We start from the raw sequence: 24,076 nt of genomic DNA on the forward strand, positions 1-24,076 counted from the left end.
TGTGTGCAGATGAAGATACTGAGACAGAGAGGATTAACAAGCAGCCCAAGGCCACACCAACCGGTTCCCACATGGACTAGGATTTGAAGCCACATCATCCCACCTCTCATAAAATGATCCCTCGGCTGAAAATATTTTTCTAAGATTCAGTAGATTCATTCATATAAATTGCTCATATGTGTCAGGTACTCAGTGGCTGTCATTACTTCCCACTTCTGACTCTATAAACCCCAGGCCTTCCAGATTTCTCCCTCTCCCTGTGCATGGAAGATGCAGGACTTTTTACATCTGTGGTTCTTAGCAAATCCTGCTGTTCTTGTCCAGAATACCCTCCTTCTCTCTTGTCAGCCTGGAGAACTCCAACCTGCCCTCCAAAGCTTACCTCAAACAAGAATCTGTACTTTCTCCCAGCTCAAATGCTCTGTCTGCCTCTACCAAGAAGTCTTCTCTTAACTCCTTTCTCTCCCCCTTCTTTGTTTCCCACGATAAAAGCCAGGCAGAGCAAATTAGGGAATGGGCGGCAGCCTCAGCTGTGCCTCTTCCATGCTAAGGTCTGTGCTGGGCACTAGGTATACAATGGTGGAAAATGTACACATCGCTTCAGAGCCTGGAGTTCAAGATTAATGCTAGGGACTAAAAAGAAAAAGCTTATGACCGATGACTGAAAAAGGCTGGGGCATGGGAGGGCTGGCATCAACGGCAGGGGTTTTCTAAGGAAACCTGGATATGATGGGCTTTAAGAAGAGAGAAGATTCACAATTAGCACAGAAGTTCTCATAAGACCCTATTGCCTGTAGGGCCTCGTTTAATTTGGGAATTCTACTTTATGTCAAGATAAGGTTGCCAGATTTAGTCAATAAAAACTTGATGCCCAGTTAAATTTGAATTTCAGATAAACAAGTAATTGTTTTATATGTATATGACGTTCCATGCCATATTTGCGACATACAGTTGTGTATTCTAAATCAAGTTTTTCAACTAGCAACCACACACCACGGACAATCAGGACTTCCCACGACGTTACCAGAAGACCTTGCTCACCAGTCGAACCTGCCCTTTCCCAAGACCACATCACACAAGACCCCTTCCACAGTATTCCAGAGGTCGGGCGGAGGCATTCCTTGGTGCACAGGTCCCATTCCCACGACGCCTATGGCGGCCATTCTGGCTCCCATGACTTTAGAGAGACATAAATAAGGCTATCTCCACACCATGCAGACGAGACCCCACAATGTCCTGAGCCTATAGCAATCCCAAGATGCCCTGCGTGAACATAATAGGCAACCCTTCCCACAATGCTGGGGTAAAGCGGGCAGAGCAAAACGTTACACGGGACAATAAGGACCAGTTCCCACAATGCCCAGCACCAACTCTTCCCAGGATGCCTCAGAGCTGTAATGACCACCTTCCAAGGTGGTCTGCGGGTAAGCAGTCCAAGTTTCCAAGATGCTCAGCGGAGGGTGTGACAAAAGGGGCCGGTTCCCTGAAAAGAACTACGATAACCCTTCCCAGAATGCCCCAGGCCCTCGACGACTAGTGGGCCGACTCCCACACGTTTAGGGCAGGCCATCCTGTTTTCCCAGGATGCGCGAGAGGGGCTCGGAGCCGCGTGGGGTTAGAAAAGGGAGCCTAGGTCTCGCCCTCAGGCCCTCACGGCACAAGACCGCTGCCGGCTCCTCAGTGACGGGAGCCGTCACTCCCATCATGCAGCGGTGCCGTAGCGCCCGCTTCCCAGCATGCCCCGCGTACCTTGATCCCGGACACTCACCGGCGAGGGCGGCCCCCGCTCCGGCTCGGCGGCGGCGGCGGCTACACGCCCGGGCTCGGCGCCTGCGCTGAAGTAGGAGACGAAGCAGCACGAGGGGCGTGAAGAGCCTAGGGCGCTTGCGCGCCGAGAAGGACCATTCCTGGCGCAGTGTGAAGAGAGGCTGTGGACGAGGCCCACGCAGGGGGTTCCGGGCTTTGCCCCTCGCTGTCCGGGTCTACTTGGTACAGTCCGCAATCCGACAGAGCCGGAAACTGCAGGGCTAGCGCGTGCGTTCCTTCATAGAAGATGGGATGCGCTGGGGGTGGGGGACGCCAGCTCGGTCCGGATCCAGGACGTGAGGCCTGCTTATTTGCATAATCTTAACAGGGGACAATGGGAGGCCTTGGGCACCGAAGGGGCTGATTTGCATATTCCCCGGGGAGGCAGTATCCCAGCGTGCAGTGGTTAGCCTCTGTACCGCGGGAGCCGGCTCCTGAGCACAGCGCTTGCGCACTAGGGCTGCGGACTAACGTGGATTGGGGAGCCTTGTTTTCAGTAGGGATCAGTTTGCTTCCTGAGAACCTGGGCTATACCAACCTTCACAGTTCTCCACCCCCAACCAGGATATATCTTTACTTCTCTTTTATGTGGCAGGCCCTGTGCTAGCAGGCACTATGGTTTCCGCAGTAAATAAGACATAGCCTCATGGCGCCGCAACCAGGAGATCACACATAATCAGAACCACAACCCAGAGTGGTCAGACTTGGAATGAGGGAAGCACAGGAAGCTGTCGGGGCCAGAAGAAGTGCCTGCCCCAGCCAGAAAAGGCTTCCAGGAGGTGGTGATCTTTAAGTCAGGGATTAATAGAAGCCAATTGGAATGGGAGTCACTTTGGCAGAGGGAACAGCTATAGGGAAAGGCCTAGAAGAAAAAAATAAAAAACGTCGTATAGGATTTGATTGTGGAAGTGAAAGCAGATAGTATGACTAAAACCCAGAATTAGATGGGGGAAAGGCTCCTGCAGGTGACGTCTGAGTTCAGACTTTACCCTGAGGGTATTACAGGGCGTCCAGACTTCCGGCAATTGACTCACATTCCAGTTTAAAACTCTCCAATGGGATCCCATTACACTTAGAAAAAATCCAAACTCTTTATCATGGTCCGGGGGCCATGCACATGGCCTGGTGCTATTTATCTCTGACCTCACTTGCCTCTCTCTTAACCCATTCCTGACTAGCTCCACTTCCCATCAAACACCCCAGCCTCTATCACCTCAGGTCTGTGCCCATAGCTGTTCCCTTTGCCTGAAAATGCTTTTCCCTTTGATCTCCAAACAGCTGCTCTTGTACTAACCCTGTCTTTGCACAGATGTCCATTTGAGCTTACCCTGCTTGTTTTTTGTTTCCCCCCCTAAAATAACACCTCCAAATTTGCTTTAGAGAAGTGAATGGGGTTGTGGATAGAGCGGGATTGGCAGTGAGTTGGTTTCTGAGGCTTGGGTGGAGACTGCATGGGCTTCGTTGTCCTGCCTACTTCATCTGCCTACTTCTCTGTTTGAAGTTTTCCTAAGTTACAATGTGATAGTACTCCACGTCCCCTTCATCTGCATTTCTTCGTAATGGCAACCTGAAATTAAGTTCTTTTTTCCTCATGGAAGCTGCACAAGGGTAAACATGGAGTCACTCTTTTTCACTTCGGGGCCTCAGAACTTAAAACAGGGACATGTTTCGGATAGTGCTAAGCTGTCTGGAACACCTAATATTTGTCTGTTTTATTCACCATCGCACCTCCTAGACCTTTGAGCTGCACCTGGCACAAAGAGTGCAATATATTTTTCAATCTAAAATTAGAATAACTCATTTGAAATTTAGAGAAATGGAATGAGGGGCCTGGAATACCAGGATAAGGAGCTTTGACATGATCTAGAGGTGATGGGGAGATAGGATAAGGTTTTGAAAGAGGCAGGATAAAGGTGAGATGTGACTAATTGAAAACTGCCCTATCCCTGGCTGGTGTGGCTCCATGGATTGAGCGCCAGCCTGTGAATCACCAGTTTGATTCCCAGCCAGAGCACATGCCTGGGTTGCCAGGGCTTTGCGTGCAAGAGGCAACCGATTGATGTTTCCCTCCCTCTCTGTCTCCTTCCCTTCTCCTCTTCTAAAAATCTTTTTTTTTTTAAGATTTTTATTTATTTATTAGAAAGAGGAGAAGGGAGGGAGACAGAGGGAGAGATACATGGGCAGGAGAGATGTTGATCAGTTGCCTCTCCCACGCCCCCAGCTGGGGACCTGGCCTGAAACTCAGGCATGTGCCCTGACTGGGAGTCAAACCCGTGACCTTTTGGCTTGCAGGCTGGCACTCAATCCATGGAGGCACACCAGCCAGGGATAGGGCAGTTTTCAATTAGTCACATCTCACTTTATCCTGCCTCTTTCAAAACCTTATCCTATCTCCCCATCACCTCTAGATCATGTCAAAGCTCCTTATCCTGGTATTCCAGGCCCCTCATTCCATTTCTCTAAATTTCAAATGAGTTATTCTAATTTTAGATTGAAAAATATATTGCACTCTTTGTGCCAGGTGCCGTTGGTGAGGTAAAGACCTTCTCTTGGCCTATTTGGTTCACTGGCAACTCCCCTCCCTTAGCTCAGTTTCCCTCCCAACATGGTGCAGCTCTGGGAACAGGGACAGACACACAGCCACCCAAATGTGTTCTCTCCTCAGTTTAATGGTGGTTAGTGGGATCGCCACACCCCCTCCCCACGCCCCTCCCCATCCCGTACAAAATATTGTGTGGGTTTGTTTTTTTTTTTTGAACAAGAAAAAAGGGGCAAAAGCCAGGAATGGAGGGAGGGGGGATAATCTGATATTTTCATACAGATTTTTGATTTTTTTAATATATTATATATAAAACCATAGAGACCAACACATCCCCTTAAACTCCTTTTCCCTCCCTGGGGGGCCTGGAGGAGAGATGGGGAAGGCACCCCCAGGAATGGGTGGACAGGGAGACAAATAGAAGTGGGACAGATTTGGGGGGAGGAGGTGGAAGGAAGGGGAGCCCAGGAAGGGGGACTGGAGAAAAGGGCTGCGGCTGTCTCCCTCACCTCCTCCATCAAAGTTACAACACAAAGACACAGAATCCCTGTTTCCATACCCGCCCCCCACCCTTATGCCCACCGTGCAAACATGGCTTTGCAAAGAGGTGCCCAGAGCTCTGTGGAACTCCTACAATGGCTGGCATGGGGTCTGGGACCCCCAAAGAAATCTGCGTGTCCCCCTCCCTGCCCACCCCACCCTTCCCAAAATCTGATCCCCTCCCCACAAGACCTGGTTCTGCAGCCTAGGGGCCCTGGCCTTTCCCCACTTATCTTTCCCCAACCCAATCCCTACCACCCTCCCTGGACTTGGGGGATCTGGACCTTTGGCCCTCCCCGCCCTGGGGGACCCAGATCTCTGGGACCTTGCTTGTGGCCCTGGCAGAGACCCAGGCATCTGATACCCCCATCCCTGCCCAAACGTCTGAGGTGTTAGTGGTGGGAGGAGATGCCTGCCCACCATCCCAGACTCTGGTAAATGTCTTTGCAGCTGGCAGTGGGGTGGACCCCAGCCCAGGCTCAGGCCTGGGGTAGAGGAGGGGTCAGATGAAAAATTCTTCTTTCCTCTTGTGTCCGTCGCTGCCATTGAGGAAGGCTTCTCTTGCTTCTCCCTGCTCATCCAAACCACTGGCCTCGTGGGTCAAATAGGAGCCTGAGGGGTGACAGAACCCCGGTCAGAGGAGACAGACAAGAGATATCAGACGAATGAAGAGGGAGAAACGGAACACCGAACAGCAACGTGGGTAGAGAAGGAGGTAAAGCAGAATTAGGAAGACGCCAAAAGTTCACGTAACGATCAACCCTTATCTGTTCTTTTGGTGATAGCCCCTTGCTCTGTTCCCAGTGAATCCGGCAATTAGGAAGATACATCGTTCAGTGGAAACCCAGGGCCTTCAGCTTCAACGTTCACCCCTTTTAGTCCTGGGCGAAAGACCCACTCTCCACTTGGAATCTTGGCTTCAGGTCCCGCAGGGTTTGGAATCCTGGATCTAGACAGTCCTCTCTCGAATTTAGGCTCTAGGCCCCGTCCCCTTCCCAATTCCACAACCAACCACACCCCTTGCTGGATGCAGACCCCGTCCCCACTCACCCTTCTGTCGTACTGAGCACCAGACCATGCCCACCAGCACACATATGATCAAAAACACCAGTAGCGCTAGGATGCCGCCCACAATGGCGTAGGGCACCGACGTCTGGGCCTCTACCACCGCACCAGGGTCTGCCAGAGGAACAGGGCACAGGACCGATGTCAGGGGACGGTCCCAGCTCAGCCCCATCGCTGCCAATTTGTTAAACCATTCCGTCCACCATCTCTAACCGCGCCACTTAACGTCCCCCGCCCCTCCAATTACTGCCACCTGGTGGGCTCTTCTTCTGGCTTCCCTCTTTCCTGAAGCTCCACTTCCTCAAGGAATGCGTGTTGATTAGCGTACTGCCCCAGGCCCCTGAGTCATTTTGCTAATACCGGCCCTGCCTCCTTTCCTCACCTCGCTCCCAGAGAACAAAAACGGCACATCTCTTTTCTTTTGACTCTGTTTTTCCCCCCATGGAACCTCAGGTCCAAGCCTCTTACCATGTTGTCTAAAACGCTCCAGGTATTTAAAATGCTAGCTAGGGTCCAAACACTTCCAAAATTCCTGCTGCACCGTCTTAAGAGCTAAACACATAACACTTATTTTTTGCTAGGGGCCATTCCAACCACTCTATATATTTAGCTCATATAATCTTCACAAACCCTGAGACAGGTGCTATTATTTATTTCCACTTTACCGATGAGGAAACTAAGGCGCAGGCTGTCACCCGCAATAGGATGTTGCAGAGCTGAACCTGAACCCACACGGTCAGTCTGGCCCCAGAACTGTAAGGACTTTGCGGGCTGTTGACTCCCTGGTACCACTTTGCACAAGCCCCGCCCACCCAGTATGAGGCCGAGAGACCCCGGGAGACCCCGCCCCTGCCCTGAGCCCCGCCCCCAGGCCTGAGGAAGCCTGCACTCACCGTAGACCACGAGCACATATAGCGCCCTCGCGTGGCCGTGCTTGTTAGACGCCTCGCAAGTGTAGGTGCCATTATCTGCAGATACCAGGCCTGGCAGCGTAAGCGTCTCCCCGACAGCCTCCGCCCGCTCCGGCAAAGACTCATTCCCACGGTTCCAGCGGATCTGATTTGGCCTGGACGGGAGTAAAGTACAGTGAGAGTTAGGGAGACAGGTGCCAGCACCCAATTCAGACTTCTCAGGAATCTAGACATGCAGCATCTCCAAATAAGAGGGTCCCTACTACCCCTTGCCTTTTAGGAGTCTCGGGCCCCGGAGCTCACCTGGGGTTCCCCGTTATAGCACACGTCAGCACCAGCGTGTCTCCCTCCCTCACCACAGCTTGGGAGGCATGGATCCGGGCCGTGGGGGAGTCTATGGGTAGAAGTGAGATGGGAGAGTGACCGTCAGGGTCATCACGAGGCGCTAGAAACCCTCCCGGGGTCGGGCGGCTGGCGTTGGGACCCCCTCACCACCGCCGGGTCCCTGCCCACCAGGCACTTACACTGCACATCCAGCACGTACTGCGTCTGCTTGCTGTGTCCCGAGGGCAGCGCCTGGTTCTGCGCCTCGCAGATGATGATACCGCCGTCGTCCTTGCGGTCTACACGAAACCTCACTGTGCTCTTCACGCTCCACACCTTGCCATTTTCCTTGCTGCTGCTCACACCTGCCACGCCCCGACCCCACGACCTCAGTCCAGGATTCTGGCTCCGCCCCCAGCCAATCCCAAAGCAGGCGATTTGCTAAGCTCCGCCCCTGAGCCGCAGGGCTCGCCTCCAGCTTCCAAACCACTACCCTTCCCAAACCAAGCCCACAATCCCGAGTGCTTCTTCCCAAAGCTCCTCTCTTTCACGCCCACGCCTTCTCATCTATCAATTTATTCAATAGCTGCATAGTGCGTAGATGACATTTCCCAGACCTGTGCGCCCGCCTCTTGGAAACCCGTCCTCTCAAGTCCCGCCCCTCGCTGGCACCTTCCCTACCCCTAGCACCCCATTTTGGGTAATACCTTTCAGCTCCTTGCGGTCACGGTACCAGCGCAGGGCCGCGGCCGGCCGAGACCGCGGAACCAGGCAGCTGAGCTCCACCTCGCCGCCCTCCACCGCCTGCTCCCGGACTTCCACCACGGGATTCTCTGGGGCCACTGCCGCAGGGAGAAGGGGAGAAGGGAGGAGGTCAGGGAAAGCATCCAGGTGGGTTCAAAGTGACCAGGCTTCGAGATTCCAGGGATCAAAGGGAACAAGGGTCAAACACGGAGCCCAGAGGTCAGGAGGGCCGCCCATATTGCCTGGGCCCAGATGTCCAGGAAGTTCAAAACAGCCAGGGTGGGGTCTCAGCATAAGGTAAGCAGAGGAGAAAGAAGGAGGGGATGGGTTGGGGCGGCGCGGCGGGGGGGCGGTTACCCAGTACAGTGAGCGTAGCAATCTGGTGGTGGGTGTCCTCCGTGTAGAGCTGGCAGAAGTAGCCCCCCTCGTCTTCCAGGCGGGCATCTGAGAGCCGGATCCTCACTCTGCGAGGGGAGAACTCCTCAAGCTGGAAACGCTCATCCTTCAGGGCTAGAGAGGGTGAAACAGAAGTGAACTTGGGGAATCCTGGCCTCAGGAGTTCCATCCTTCCTCCAGGAGCTTACAGTCCAGCCATACCTATGTGTCTATGGTGCCCACCTAGTTACACCCTTGAGGACCCAGAATAATTCAGGCCCTCCCACCCATAGGAGTAGGAGTCCAACCCCCCCAGCTCCATGCTACATGAGTCCAGGCTCCCAGTCCCTCCCTCCCTCGGACCAGGGAATGCAGAGTCTCAGCTCTGCCCTCTTTCCGGTCACAGGAACCAGGCCCCAGCCCTCCCTCCTCCCTCAAGACTTGGGATTTGGACTCCAGCACTCACCTCGGGTGCCGTTGAAGAAGAGGGTCTGCCGGGCTGGGTTCTGAATGACAACTATGGACCCATCATACTGGTGCAGACGGCAGGTTATCTCGGCCACCCCACCCTCAGCCACTGTCACATTCTCCGTCTGTACTTCCTGTCCTGCCCCTGGATCAACAGGCAGAGAGACAGGATAGGACACTCGTCGAGGGCTGCAATTCGATCTTTTGTCTCTCCTGTTCTTCTCCCATTGAAACCTCCAATCCCTCTCCTTCCCCTCCCATTCATTTTATCACACCCAACATTTCCTGCAGGCAGACTAGAGCCCGGGAGAGGGACTCTAATTCAGGATGCACAGGACACACTGGGAACCCGGAGGAAAGGGAGACCAAGGCTGCCTAGGGACTCTTCCTGCAAGTGGCCAGAGGTGACCTCTGAAAATGGTTCACTACACGCTTGACCCAGAAAACCCCACTAAATCACACAAATCAAGAGGTTCACATCTTAGCGTTCACTTTAAGAACACTCGGGAAACCGCCCAGGCCATTAAGGGTGTGCATATTCAAAAAGCCACCAAGTATGTGAAGGATGTCACTTTACAGAAGCAATGTGTGTGTCATTCCATCGTGACAATGGTGGATTGGTAGGTGTGTCTAGGCCAAACACTGGGGCTGGGTCGGTAGCCCAAAAAGAGTGCTGAATTTTTGCTGCACATGCTTAAAAATGCAGATAGTAATGCTGAACTTCAGGGTGTAGGTGCAGATGTTCTGGCCAGTGAGCACCCCAGCGAACACGGCTCCCCAGATGCAGCATCAAACGTACAGAGCTCATGGGCGGGTTAACCACCCATCGGTTCTCCCCGCCACATTGCAGGGTCCCAACTGAAAAAGCGCAGATTGTTCCTGAGCCAGAAGAGGAGGTTGCACAGAAGAAAAAGATATTCCAGAAGAAATTGGAGAAACAAAAACTTATGACCCAGGAATAAATTCAGCATAAAACAAATACTCATAAAAGTTTTTTAAAAAAAGAAAAAAAGACTGCCTAGGGAGATGGGTGATTAGAGAAGGTTCTGGAAGAAAGCTCTGTTGGATCCGGATCTTGAGTAAACAGGAGTTCACCAGGCATGGGAAACTGCTCTGTGTTCAACGAACCCCATCTTTTTTGGGGGGGATTTTAAAAATTTATTTTTAGAGAGAGGGTAAGGGAGGGAGAAAGAAAGGGAGAGAAACATTAATGTGTGGTTGCCTCGCGCGTGCCCCCTACTGAGGACCTGGCCTGCAACCCAGGCATGCGCCCTGACTGGGAATCGAACCCGCAGCCCCTTGGTTCACAGGCCGGCGCTCAGTTCACTCAGCCACATCAGCCAGGGCTGAACCCCATCTTTTACACTTGGGCACATGTTGTAGCTTGTCTACAGAGATGGCCACAATGCCCTTCCCATCCCTGTGCGTGCCCTTTGTAAGGTGACTTTGCTACTCCACCCATTAAGGAGGCACTCAGACCCTGGGAATCTGTGCAAGCTTTGTGACTTGCTTTTACCAACAGAACTCGCTAGAAGTGATATTATATTGATATGCGTTCTGGGGCCTAGGCCTCAAGAGAGCTTGCAGCTTCTTTCTGCTCATGCCCTCTGGCTGCCCTGAGACTGTCAGGTGAAGACGCCTGGACTATCTTCCTTGAAGATAAGAGGCTGCGTGGGGAGAGAAGGTCAGCCAACAGCCAGCTCGAACCCACGGCCATGTGAGTGAGGCCATCCTGAACCACCCAGCCCCAGTGAGGCCACCAGATGACTGTGGCCACTCGAGTGACCCCAGTTGTGGAAAGAATTGCCCAACTGATCCAGTCCAAATTGTTGACCCCAGAGTCGTGTGAGTAAATAACATGATTGTTTACAGCCACTATGTTTCAGACGGTCTGTTACACCCTTAAAGTGAACTGGTAAACACATGATTGGACTGCATTTCCCAGGGTCCCTTGTACTTAACCATGTGACTGACTTCTAGCCAAGGGGATGCAGGTGGAAGAGAGAAACAACCTCTTCTAGAGTGGCTCATCTCACATCCTTCTTCTTCTTTTATTTTTTTCTACTCACATCCTTCTCACTGGCTGAATGGAGAGGGCCCCAGGGAGTCCAGAGGAGGATAGGATCACAAGCTGGAAGCCTGGGCCCCTGCCTGGCTGCCCCTGTGACTTGTCTGCACAGAACTGTAACATGAGTGAGAAATACGATTTTTTTTTTTTTGTAAAGCCACTGAGATTTCAGGGCTGTTTGTTACAGAAGTTAACCAACCTGATTAACCCAGCAGAGGAACAAGGCAGGCAATTAGTAAGGGGGTGTTTCCAGCAGAGGAAACAACCTGGAATGAAGCTCAAAGCCGAGATTAATCAGAAGCAGCATCACCATCATCATGGTGTTACTTTCATCTTCAAAATAACAACCACGGCAGCTGTTTATTAGGCACTTGCTACACCAGGCTCTGTGCTAAGGGCATCACCTATATAATTTCCATTTAATCATCACAACATCTGAAGAAGGTAGGCACTGTTATCAATCTCCAGTTTTCTTCCAATTCCTATTTTGTAGATGAGAAAACTGGTCCAGAGAGAGAAAATGACTTGCCCAAGGTCATAGCCCAAGCATCCAGGTCTCTCTGATTCGACAGCCCAGGTCTACATCCACCCCTGGCTGTCTGGGTGCAAAGGTCCTGCACGGGTGAGGGTCTGTGGGCTGTGCCAGTGGAGGGCTGCACATGCCAAGCTAGGAGACTAGCTTTTATCCTGAAGGCCAGTGGAGGTTTTGAAGCACGAAAGAGCCATGATCACATCTGGTTATTTACCTTTAAATGTTGGATAACTATTGCTTCATGTTTCTTACAGTCTGTCTCATTCATTGTTTGAGTATTTCCCCAGCAGTGGGCAGGTTTTCCAGGGCTGGATGCCCAGAGATGAGTCAGATGAGGTCCCTGTCCTAGCGGGCCTTTTAAGATTGTTGGGGAGGTAGTCACAACTCACTATAAAATCCCACCAAAAGTGTTCTGTTCCCTGTAAGGACAGGTAACCTGATTCGGGGGCTGAGGGGTGGAAAAGATTCATTCCAGGGGATGAAGGCAGAGATAGCTAGCTTTCTACCCCAACATCCATGCTTCCCTTTCTCCTTAGCAAAAGAACCCTGATTGTATTTTATGGTTGCCCTGTGCCTAGCAGAAAGATATATTTCCCAGACTTTCTTGCAGCTAAGTGAGGCCAAGTGAAAGTTTTATACAATTGGATGTAAAAAGAAGTGTCATGTGATGATTTGAGGAGCATTTCCTACAAGGGGGAGACAAGTACCTTGTCCACCAGGTCACTTTTGTGCTGCTTGGAACTAGGATGTGATGCCTGGAGTTCTGGCAGCTATGTTGGACCATAAGGACTAGGCCATAGGGATGGTGGCACCAAGAGGTAGAAAGTACCTGGGTCTCTGGTGATGAGGTAGAGCTCCCATAAAAGCCCTGGATGCCTACTTCTGGACTTCTCTTATGTTTGAGTACAACTTTTTGTGTTTTTAAGCCTCTATTAGGGGTTTATCTAGTACCTCCTGGAATATCAAGTTTAACAAGTCCAATCCAAATGTCTTCCTGTTCACGTTTTCTCAATCTCAGTGAATGTCACAACCATCCACCCAGTTGCTTAGGCCAAAATCCTAGAAGTCATACAAGTTCTCACCATTTCCTTCATCTCTAACATCTGTTCCACAAGCAAGATCTATCCATTCTACCTCCAAAACATATCCCAAATTTATTCACTGCTGTGAATACCTCTTCTAACATAACCGCAGTCCAACTACACCATCTCTTACTTCGACCTTTAAGAGCTACTCATGGTTTTCTTGCTTTCATGCCTACCTTCTGCCAGGCCATTCTCCACACAGCAATTAGATGGATTTTCCAAAAAGTTAAATCAGATCAAGTCACCTCTGTGCTTAAAACCCGTTGATAGCTGCCCATTACACTTAGAATAAAAGGTAGACTCCTTCCCCGGGCCTTCCAGATGCTCTGTGGCCGAGCCTCTCTCTGGCCGCAGTTCCAGTCACCCTCACTTCACCCCAGCCTCACTGGCCTTGATGCCCTTCAAACACGCTGAGCTTGTTACCACCTCAGGGCCTTTGCACTTGCTCTTCCCTTTGCCTGGAATGTTCTTTCCCCTTCACCATCCCAGCACTGTCTGCTGTTATCCGGGTCTCTGCTCCTAGGGACACCTCTTCAGAGTGACGTTCTCTCCCCATTCCTTCGCCTCCAGAACACTTTCTATTTCATCACTATTGTTTTATTCTCCATGGAAATTTCACTGAAATTTCTTTATTAATTTGCTTGCTTGCTTATTGTCTGTCCCTCACCACTAGAATACACACTGCGTGAGACAGGGATATAGGCTATTGATTGGGTTTACCCCTGTCAGTGGTACCCCTGGTGCCTAGAAGTGTGCCTGGCACTTGATACATGGCCAGGAGATGGACGAATGACTGGCATGTGTCAGGCGGGATCTCATTTCAGCCTCACAACAACTTGTGGCATCACTGTTCTCATCTTACACACCTGAGCTGATCCCAGCTGGACCACCTGCCATCTGTGCGACCTTAGCCAAGTGGCTTAACCTTTCTGAGTCTCGGATGCCCTCCTGTAAAATGGGGGTGATGCCAGGGCCCGCCCCGTAGGGGTCAGCCCAGTGCCTTGAGCTCAGGGAGCCCTCTCTGCAAAGCTGCTATTATTAAAACCTCCAGAAACTTGTTTGTACAATGAAAACTGGCCTGCCTGCTCACATTGGTGCTTGAAAAAAAAAATTTTTTTTGAAGCCTGTCCATGGATTCTGGACCGCAGGGTCAACTTAATGTTAGCCCCCCATTTTACAGATGTGGAGAATGAGGCTCAGGGGTCCCAGGCAAGACAGCGGCAGAAACTCAACATCTCCAGAGAGCCATCAGGGTCTCTGGATCTGCTCCCCCCAACTTTATCCCCTGTTCTCTGCTTGAGGGTGCACATGGGGTGAGGGTGGGGGGCTTTTGTCTAATTCCCTCCCCCTCCTGAAGACTCAGTAACCAACAGTGTCTGTGCCTGGAATATTAATGGCCCAGGAGCTTTTGTTTCGGGGTTGGGGGTGGTGAGGCAGGACTTTCTGGTCAGAGAGGAGTTGAGCTTTTGGGACTAGGGCACTGGCCCTTTAAACTGTGTTGACAGCCTGGAGTCGTCATGGGGATGGTGCCTGGAAAAGGGACAGGAGGGAGTAAGAGTGGCTAAGCAGGTGACATGTAGAGACCCAGAATCCAGCCCCAACTGCCTCCTCTCCCAGGATCCAGGAGTCCAGGCTCCTAGCGCCCTCTTCCTTCAGGACCTGAAAGTCTGGTTCTCAGCATCTTCCTCCCTCAAACCCAGAAGTCCCCAGGCCCCAGCCTCTCCCCGCTCAAACCCAGAAGTCTGGGCCTTCAGCCCCCTCCTCCTTCAGGACCCAGGAGCCAGGGGTCCAGAGTACACAGCTGGCGGATGTTTCCACGGAAACTAAGCAGGGTGGGGGAGCACTTCCTGGGTCCTGAGTCAGCGAATACCCACGGGAGTCTCAAGGTCACAGTTTCAGGAAGGTCACAGCCACCCCCTCCGTATCCGCTCCCCAGGAGGCTCTGTGGCATCATGCCTCTATCCCCTACTTCCTCCCCTAGGGAGGTGGTACATCCCTACGTCCTGACTGAACCCCCCCTCGGCCCCCCATCAATGGCGGAGTCCGAACATCCTTGCACAAAGCGTCAATTCTTCCCCAGCTCAGCCTTCTGAAGGCGACTGTATTCTCAGGACCTAGGCGTCAGGGTCCCACCCCCTCCTCCTCAGAAACCTGGAGTGGGACCCCCAGCCCCTTCCTCTCTCAAGACTCAGGCATCTAAACTCCCCACCCCTCCCTCTCTCAAGACCTAGGAGTATGGAACCCCAGCCTCCTTCTCTCTCAGAACCCAGGAGTCCAGGCCTACAGGCCCCTCCTTCTTCAGACCCAGGGAGTCTAATATCCAGCCCCCTCCTCCCTTTGACACAAATGTCCAGGACCCCTAGTTTCCTCCTGTCTCAGACCCAGGAGTCTAAGACCCCAGCCCCTCCTCCCTCAGACCCAGGAGCTCAGGACCCCAGCCCCTCCTCTCTCGGAAACTTTTGACTCCAGGTCTGCAGTCCTCAACTCCCAGCACCCCAGTGCTGCCTTCCCCTGGCCCTGTCCCCCTCCCATTGGAGACCCAGCATCAGGTGGAGGCAGAGGGGTGAGTCAGCAGCCTCACACACAAAGTGTCCCCTGTGGCCCCCACGTTCCTGGGATATTCAGAACTCCCCAGATTCCGGGCTTTAGGCCCGGGCAGGGGGTGGGAGAGTCCTCTGGAGATTCCCTCTTGGTGGGGGGTCAGGGGAGGAATTCCTGCTCTGGGAAGGGGGCAAGCCTGCACTGAGTGCCCACTGTCCTCTCCTCCACCCCCAGTGCCCTCTATTCACCCCCTTCCCAGAAGGGCCTGGGCTCTGCTGCTGCCCTCCTGCCCTACTGGGTGCCTGTGGAGGAGCCTTGGTGCCTGCTTCCCAGAGGACCTAGGGGCCTGGGGTCTGCATAGGAAGGAACTAGTGGGTGCTCGGGTCCTGGTGCCACAGGCCAATGAGTGCTGGCAAGTCTGACTGTCTCCAAGTCCCCCCCGCCCCACCCAGAGAGAGAAAGCTGTCTTTGTGCTCCCCAAGACGGGGACAGGCCAGGCTCGTACGACATTAACCCACCCAGGCCCCAGCCCCGCTATGTCTAAGGTCTTGGAATCCATTGCAGAATCTGACCCCAGCTATAGGAACTCAGACAACTGGCTCATGGGTGGGTGGGGGTCAGTGACGGAAACCGCCCAAGACTTGTACCCAGGGCTGACTCGCATTGGGGGGAGGCCCCCCTGTTCTCAGAGTGGCTGGTCCGAACTTCATCAGGGAAAAGTGAGTCACTTGGGAGGAAAACATTATTTGGGATCAACAAGCTCCCCCTTCACAAAGCCCCTCAACTCTAACTGCCTCTCTCTCTCTCTCTCTCTCTCTCTCTCTCTCTCTCTCTCTCTCTCTCTCTCCTTTGTGTTTGGATGTGTTTCCTCAGCGCCTTTCTGGTCCAGGTTCTGGCCTGTGTCTCTCTGTCTGCCCATGTGCATCTCTGGGCAGGCAACCCATCTCTCTCTCTCTCTCTCCCTCTCTCTCTCTCTCTCCCTCTCTCTCTCTCTCACTTCCTCTTGCCTGCCCACCTGGACCCTTCTTTCTTTTGGCATAAATCTCATCATCTTCTGCTATTCGTGGCAGATGAGTGAGCCAAGAAAGAGAGCACACATTTTTGAAAGGACACAAATGGACGCCATCTCCTGTCCCTGCTCCTGCTGGCTGGGCAAGGTGAGAGAGGAAGGAGGGTGACTGAGAGGGCAATATGGGGACCATGCACACCCCCCAAAATCCAGTGGCCAAGGCCATTCAGAAACAGCCAGTGAAAAGGAAAGCAGACAGGGCCCTCTGAGACCATGCACTCCAGCTCCCTGACCCCGTGCTTTGCAGAAGGGGAAAGTGAGACTCAGAGAGGCCTGGTTCCCTGGCTCCCAGCCCAGAGGGCTTCCCTTGACTCCAGCTGTCCCCCAACTTTAACGCCCCACGATTTAGAGAAAGTTACAGAAGGGATTAGAGTACCAGGATGCAGGGATTTTAAACAAGGGGACAAACCTGTAAAGCTACCTCCCAGAAGCGCTGCATAAAAGGTTCTGGAACTGAGTAGGTGGTCATCTTAGCCTATCTTCTCATTCTGAGACTCCAAAATCCCACCATTCTAAGCTGTCAAGATCCTAGATGTCAAAGATGTCAAAACGCAGGATCTCCAAGAGGCCAAGGGTTCCGAATTTTAAAGCTGTCTAGAGGCTAGAATGCTAATGCTGTCAAGGCTCTGGAATTTCAAAGGCAGCAAGAGTCTAACGATTCGGGGATTCTAGAGCCCTAAAGACGTCGATGTTCTGAAATACCCTCAGGTTCTTTGTTTACTGGATTCGCTGGATCTAGGATTCTGAGGCTGGTTCTTAGGGCCTAAAACACGAAGAAAGGGAAATAAAATTCAATGGAAATGTAGCTAAGGTACCAAAGCGCTCGTCTGGGAAATCGTGGCCTGTCTGTCGCAAAGAAAGGAGGTAATGATGCAGGTTCTGAAGCAATGGCAGAAGACTACAGAAAAAAAGCAGGTAGAGGGTGAAAGGTCAGCTTTGCCCCTCACCTTGTCAGGGGTTCAAGCTGGAGTTCTTCCCTTTCAGACCACTGAGTTCAACATCCATACTTTATAGAGAATGAAACTGAGCCCTAGAGAGAGGAGGGTGCTTGCCATCAGTTCCTGTGGCAAATGTCAAAGAGTCAGGATTTACACCCAGGACCCCAGCCCCGTACCCTATGGTTACACTCCTCTCCCAAATCTCCACAGAACCTCCAGGCCTCCCACTTCTGCCCAGCCACCTCCCACTCCTCCACTCCTCCCAAGAGTGGCTTTACCCACCAGGGAGGAGGTGGCCTGTGGCAGGTTGGAGGCACACAGTGTGAAAGTGTGAGTGACATTTCCTGACCTTGTCCCCAGTCTCAGGTTCAGCCTGTCCTGGAAGTCTCCAGCTTTTCTCAGAGTGTGTTAAAGGTATGTGGATGGCGCCCTGGCATTCTGGAGGGGGGCTTCTCTGTAAGTCACGGCCTGGGTGTGTGAAGGGGTGGGGATGGGCAGCACTGGGGAGGCATCTGCTGAATCCACGTGTGTGCCCACCTGCCGAGGTTCATCACACAGTTCTAACCCCTCCCCCAACACGCATTTCCCCAAGGCCCTTCAGGATGCCTGCCTGACTCAATCCCTCTCCAGGGACACACAGTGATAGAGATGGAGGGATGTAGGATGGAGATGGGATCCCAGGATGGAGGTTGTAAGGGTAGAGAGGGGTGGCAGAGAGACAGGGGACAGGGAGACAGTGGGACAGATAGAAGGGGATCAGGGGGGTGGGGGGGATGAGAGAGAGAGGTGACAGAAGGAGCTGGAGAGAGAGAAATGACAGAAAGATCGGGGACAGAGAAACAAGGGGATGGGACAGATGAGGGACAGAGAAAAAGGAACCGAAAAACAAGGGTGACAACGATACAGGGGCAGAGAGGGAGAGCAGAAATGCAGAGGGACAGGGAAGAGGGAATAAAGAGGATGATGGGGGACAGAGTGACCCACTGGAAAGGAACAGACACCAAGGGACAGAGGTGGGGGACAAAGACAGGATAGAGAGGTGGGGGAGAGGGACAGAGGGAGGACAGGACTTCGAGACTGAGGGACACAGGACAAGGGTAGGGGCACAAGGAGAGAGACTGAGGGACTCAGAGACAGGCGGACAGAGGGACGCAGAGAGCGGACAGAAGGACAGTGGGACCGGCCCGGAGAAGGCGGGCTGGGAGGAGAAGGGGGGGTCTCGGGCCCTTTGTCCCCGCTGGGATCGGGGCCTGTGCGGGGTGGGGGAGCTGCGGCACGGCGGCCGGGGCGCGCGCCCCCTCCCCCGCTCGCGGCTCCCTGCTCCCGGCCCGCGCTGCGCTTTGTCCCGGGGAGGGGGCCCGGCCCGGCCCCGCGCGCATTGTTCGGCCTCTGCGGCCCCGCCGCGCCCGGGCTGTCACCGCGGCGCGCCCCCCGCCCCGGCCCGGCCCCCGACCCTACCTGGCCCCGCCGCGGCCGCCCACAGCAGCAGCAGCGGCCACTGGAAGCGCCGGGCCCGGCCCATGGTGCCGCCGCTGCCGCCACCGCCTGCTCCCGGCCCGGCACCTGCACCTCCCGCGCCGCCCGCCCCGCCCCCGCCCCGCCCCCTACCCGCCCCCTACCCGCCCCCTACCCGCCCGGAGGCGGGGCTCCGGCGCCGGGGCGGGGCCGGGGCGGGGCCGGGCTGGAGCGGAGGGGCAGATGGCTAGACTCCGACAAGCCACAAGACACTGAGGGGGAGAGGACCCCGGCGGGGAGGCGGTGGGGCGTGCAGGGGACTGTGTGAGCGGGACACGGCTGGGGAAAGTGTGCGGTGCTGGGTGAGAGCAGGGGTGGCGGGTGTTGAGCCAAGAAGTCAGAGTGTGTAGGTGTGCGCTAGGGTAAGAACAGAGTGTGAAAGTGCTAGTGCGTGAGGGTAAGTGCGCGTGTGAAAGGGGAGGGTGTGAGGGTGCTTTTGGGGGGCTGTGAGAAGGGACGGGTGTTGTGTGGGGGTGAGGGGTGAGGGGCGGTAACTGTGGGAGGGTTAGGGTGTGTGAGCGGGTGTGTAAAGGGGAGACTCTTGTGAGGAGAGGGTGTGAGCATTGAGGGACGGAGCGTGTTTCGTGGAAGAGGTGAGTGCGAGGAGTGTCGTGGGGACAGGTGAGTGAAGGTGAAGGTGCCACACGACAGGCTGGGAGCGGAGCCACCTCGGAAGGGAAGTCAGCAGCCTCGCGTGTGGGCAGGTTCAAGACCTCCCGCGGCAGGGCTGGGCTGGGCGGGGCGCGGCTTGGGTCAGGCCCCACCCTCCCTCCTGTCCGGACCCGAAAACCCCGCGTTTCCGCATCATTACCGGGAGGGGCCCCGTGAAGGTGAACCAGCTGGAAGGAAGCCTGAGTCTCAGCTAAGGAGAGGCTCCTGTGGATACTCCCAGGCCCTAGCGTCCAGCTACCCCACCCACTTCCCTACCCTTCCTGCCCCAGTCTCTTCTGGTGTCCCTGTCTTCCTATGTGCCCTTCCCACTTCTCTCCGGTCTTTGGTGCTGACTCACCGTTGCAGACGCGGGTCCCTTCTCCCTTGTGGGGAGTGGGTCCCCCTGAGCCCACTTCGGTGGGACTTTGTAGACCTGGTGCAGGAATATCAACCGTGGGATCCAAGACCAGTGAAAAACCACACAAGGTGGGAGACCTCAACCTCTTCCATCTCTTTTGACAATTAGGTAAATTGAGATATGCCAACTATGAAAACCCTTGCTTGTTATCTCCATCACTACCAAAATATTCCCTATCCAGGCCCACCAAGGGACTTCAGTGCCAGACACCCTTTCTGTCCTCAGCACCCAGCTCCCAGCATCCTTTCTGTCCTTTGGACCAAATCTCCCATCAACCTCTGTATCCCCAGGACCACAACTCTGAGTGATTCCCTTCCTTTTTCATTCTCCGTTTACCCTTCTGGAAAGTGGGGAAAGAGGTGGTCAGGTTGAATCATTTCTAATCCTTCCAGCGCTGTGTGTTAGGCAGGATAGGTGGGAGGGAGGTGTCTAACCTGGATTTGGTTAGCAGGTAGCTAATAGCTGTCTTTGTCCCCAAGAATGTATAGGTCTCCTGGCCCATGGCCCTAACTCGTGTCTGTCTCTCCAGCTGCAGGGCGCCCTGGGCGATGTTTTGGTTCTCATCTCTCTTCTTTGGATCCCACCACTTCTTCCACCTGAGGACATCATGAGGGCGGAGGTCCTGTCCCCATCCTACTCCAGGATACTTTATCCATTAGGGTTTTCACGCAGGTGACAGCAAATCTGGCTTAAAGGAAAGAGAATTGTATAAAAATAGTCTTGGACATGGCCAGCTTAAGCATGGTCTGTCCATCTTTGTCCTTAAGATAAATGTCTTTCCTCATGTTGCAGGATGGCTGGCAAATGCCCCTGGCGCCACATTTTTTCTTCACATTTGGGCCTGAGACAGACGGAGAGAGCCCGAGGTGGGAAGAGAGAAAGGGAGAGAGGAGTCCCTTCAGGAGAGAGGGGAAGTATCTTTCCCCGGGAGGCCCTAGAAAAACCTTTCATTGTGTCTCATTGGTCCAGATGATGCCACCTGCCCATCAGTGAACCAATATCAATGGCCAGGAGATGAGATTATGCTGATTAGGTCAGACATCAGCCCAAGACTCCCCCTACCCCCAGGCCAGAGGTGAAATCGGCTATCAGCTTACTCAAACAGAAATGACCTTGGGGAGACAGCTGCTCTGCCTTCTGTGGGAGGTGGGGGGTGGGGGGAGGGAAGGGCGTGGGCTGCACATTATGAGTTGACTGTTCCTGAGTTTTCGAAGCCTTGGGTTGGTGCCAACTTTGTTAGTTGTTTATTCAGTGTCATTCTGTGAGAGAATAGAAATACATATTTGGCCCTGGCCATATGGCTTCATTGAACCAAAAGGTTGCTGATTTGATTCCCGGTCGGGGCACATACCTACCTAGGTTGCAGGTTTGACCCCCAGGTAAGGCACATACAGGAGGCAACCAATCCATGTTTCTCCCCCACATTCATGTTTCTCTCTCTCTTTCCTCCACCCCCTCCTCCTCCCTCTCTCTAAAAGTCCATGGAAACATGTCCTTGGGTGAGAATTTTATAAATACATACATACATACTTACTTACTTACTTACTTACTTGGCCTTTGCCCTGGTTCCTCACACAGAGCTCCCCAAATCCTTCTAATTCCTTGAGTGATAAGAGTGTCTTTTGTTTTAACAAGGTGGCTCTGGGCTTCTGGTTGAGAGCTGGTCACCTAAAAGGCCAAGCCTTGATTCGAAGCTTGGGATTTTCAGCTTTGTCCCCCATCCTCTTGAGAAGGAAGAAGAGCCGAAGGATAGAGTTAGCAACCTATCACACCTCTGTAAAAATCCCACAAGTACGCTGTTCCAAGAGCTCTGGGTCAGTGAACACATCCAGGTACCAGGGAGAGTGACACGCCCAGAGAAGGTAGGAAGCTCCGCGCCCCTCCCCACACACCCTGCGCTATCCAGCTCTTCCATCCGGATGCTCATCTCTATCCTTTCCCATATCCTTTTATAAAAAACCAGTAACTGTAACTGTTTTCTGAGTTCTGTGAGACATTCCAGCAAGTTAATGAACCCTGAAGAGGACGTCACAGGAACTTCTAACTCACAGCCTATCGGTCAGAAGTGCAGGGGACAACCTGGACTTGCCTTTGGCATCTGAAGTGGGAAGTGGTTTTGTGGGACTGGGCCCTCAACCTGTGGGGTCTCATGTCATCTCCAGGTTGATGGTGTCAGAATGGGGCTAAATCATGGAACATCCAGCTGGTGTTGTAGGGAATTCCTTGGTATGGAGAACCACCCCCACCAACACACACACAGTTGATGACCGGAAGTGTGATGATGGTGGAAGACACAGAAGGGAAGAACTGGGTTTTATCCTATACAGGAGGAAGACTGGGTGGTTTCCCCCCTCCCCCAATACACATTATCTCCCTCTTTGTTCCTCCCTTAAAAAAAAAATCCTAATTTCGGTGAGGCTCCCACCTTTCTTTAAGAGCCAGATGATGTGAGGGAAACCCTAGGCATGGGGTCTGAATATAGTTTGCAGATACTGTGGTTCCTTGCCTCCTTCCGGTGGTGGCCGTAGACATGGGTGGACGTAACAAGTCAGGCAAATAAAACGTGAGGGCCAGTTGGGCTGTAAGTTTTGGGATAATAATTCTTTGTTTTAAAAAAGTGGCCTGAGTAGCGATAGCCCTTTGTTGTTGTCTGTGACTGCGGGTGTGATGTCTGGAACTGCAGGGGCCCTGTTGAGGCCAGGAGATGCACAAGCCTGAGTGGATCCTTTGGGAGAGAGTGGAAACTTTGAACTAGTCAACCCAGGAACTGCCCTAACTCACGATCTCTTATTCTCTGAGATCATCAGTTTCCTCTTTGTTTCCATCATTTTGAGTTATGTGTCCTGTTCCATGCAGCCCCGGCCACCATCTTGCCTGTGACTCACACAGAACCCACGGAGGCAGCCCTGCTTGCAGAAGAAAGCATTCTAAGACAGAGTTTTCTTTTGCCGTTGCTCCCCCATCCTTGTGATAGGCTCTCTCTCACAGAGGCTGTTTTCCCAGCTCTTGGCAAGTGGACCGCCTGCCGTGAGAACTGCAGGAGCTGTGCGTGCCTGTTTACAACCCGTACAACTGTACGTAGTGGCTTTGATGTGAACTTCCCTGACCCTCGTAGCAGAGGGGGGTCGTAAGCAGGGCCCTGACCCAAACCGGATCCCAGCAGAGTCTGTCTGCTGAAAGTTTAGAACCAGGATCCAGTAGTTCTTGGTACTTGACGTTTCAAGGGCATCTTTGGCTACTATGTGTGAAGCAAAAGGAGGTAGTCTGTGGAAAGATGGAAAAATAAAGTGAAATGCCCTGGCTGGTGTCGCTTAGTGGATTGAGCGCGGGTCTGTGAACCAAAGGGTCGCTGGTTCCGTTTCCAGTCAGGGCACATGCCAGGTCCCCAGTAGGGGGCATGTGAGAGGCAACCACACATTGATGTTTCTCTCCCTTTCTTTCTTCTTCCCTTCCCCTCTCTCTAAAACTAAATAAATAAAAAATATATTTTTTAATGAAAGCTTGTGAGGGAAGCTACACTTTTGTGAAAGAGAGACACAGACAGATTTTGCAAAGGGGAGGCAACCTTGATTTCACACACAGATTTTCAGTTACATTTCCCGTCCCTGGTGAGGCCCAGAGGCCTAGCTCTTGCCTGGATTCTAAACTTCTAATAACGTTGTCATTTTTGCTTAAGTCAGCTCAAATAGATTTCACTTCTTGCAGCCGAGATCCACGAACAAAATCTTGGGGGCCATTAACAATGAAGTCCTGATTACAAGCTGTGGTTTTAGAACATTATGAGAAATTTATCCCTAGCCTCAACATCTGCTGTAGGGCATCATAGGAGATGTAATCCGAGCCTTCAATCTCTGCCGTTGGGTCTCATGGGAAATGCAGTTTTTGCCTCAATTCCTGCTAAAAGGCATCATGGGAAATGTGGTGCTAGCCTCCAGTCTCTGCTAGGGCACCATGGTGCATGCAATTCTCGCCTCCAATTTCTGCCATAGGGAATCATGGGGAAGGTGAAACTGTTCTCAATTGTCAATATGGAGCATCTCAGAAAACGTCATCTTGGCCTCATCTCGGCTGCAGGGCATCATGGGAGATAGATCCTAGCCGAGTTTTGTTGTAAGATACCACCGAAGACGGTCTTTCCATCCTTTGTTCCTTCTTTTCTTCGTCACCTGCCATGCCCCAGGCACTGTTCTGGGGACTGGGGAGGCAGTAGTGAGCACAGGAAAGGCCTTGCTCTTTGTGAAGGTTATATTGTGGAGAGTTAGCACACACACAAACAAGTGACTGTTCTAGTTAACCATTGCAGCATCACAAAATAACCCCCAACCCAGGGGGTGTGGAACCACAACCTCTTTATTTGGTGATTCTTTGGACCAGGAATTTCGGCAAGGCACGGCACATATCGGCTCCACAACAGACTGGGGCCAAAGTGGGCTTGGCTGGGACAGCTGGAGGTGGCGGGGTGGCTTATGGGGGCCAAATATCTGAAA

The 24,076-nt window shown here is 53.0% G+C and overlaps 1 protein-coding gene across 1 annotated transcript; it reads right to left on the minus strand.

Annotated features, from left to right (window-relative positions):
* Window positions 1–4,457: 4,457 nt before the first annotated feature.
* On the minus strand, window positions 4,458–18,584 carry CADM4 (cell adhesion molecule 4). The gene is made up of 9 exons (XM_053915410.1): window positions 18,464–18,584; window positions 8,771–8,917; window positions 8,287–8,439; window positions 7,893–8,027; window positions 7,386–7,550; window positions 7,165–7,255; window positions 6,844–7,016; window positions 5,936–6,064; window positions 4,458–5,497 (listed from the first exon to the last, which is right to left on the minus strand). Exons 1-9 carry the CDS (start codon window positions 18,525–18,527, stop codon window positions 5,388–5,390), a joined length of 1,167 nt encoding a protein of 388 aa, XP_053771385.1. The 5' UTR covers window positions 18,528–18,584; the 3' UTR covers window positions 4,458–5,387.
* Between the last annotated feature and the right edge of the window lie 5,492 nt (window positions 18,585–24,076).

The sequence above is a fragment of the Desmodus rotundus genome, chromosome 12 (assembly GCF_022682495.2).
Source record: "Desmodus rotundus isolate HL8 chromosome 12, HLdesRot8A.1, whole genome shotgun sequence".
NCBI classification, from domain to species: domain Eukaryota; kingdom Metazoa; phylum Chordata; class Mammalia; order Chiroptera; family Phyllostomidae; genus Desmodus; species Desmodus rotundus.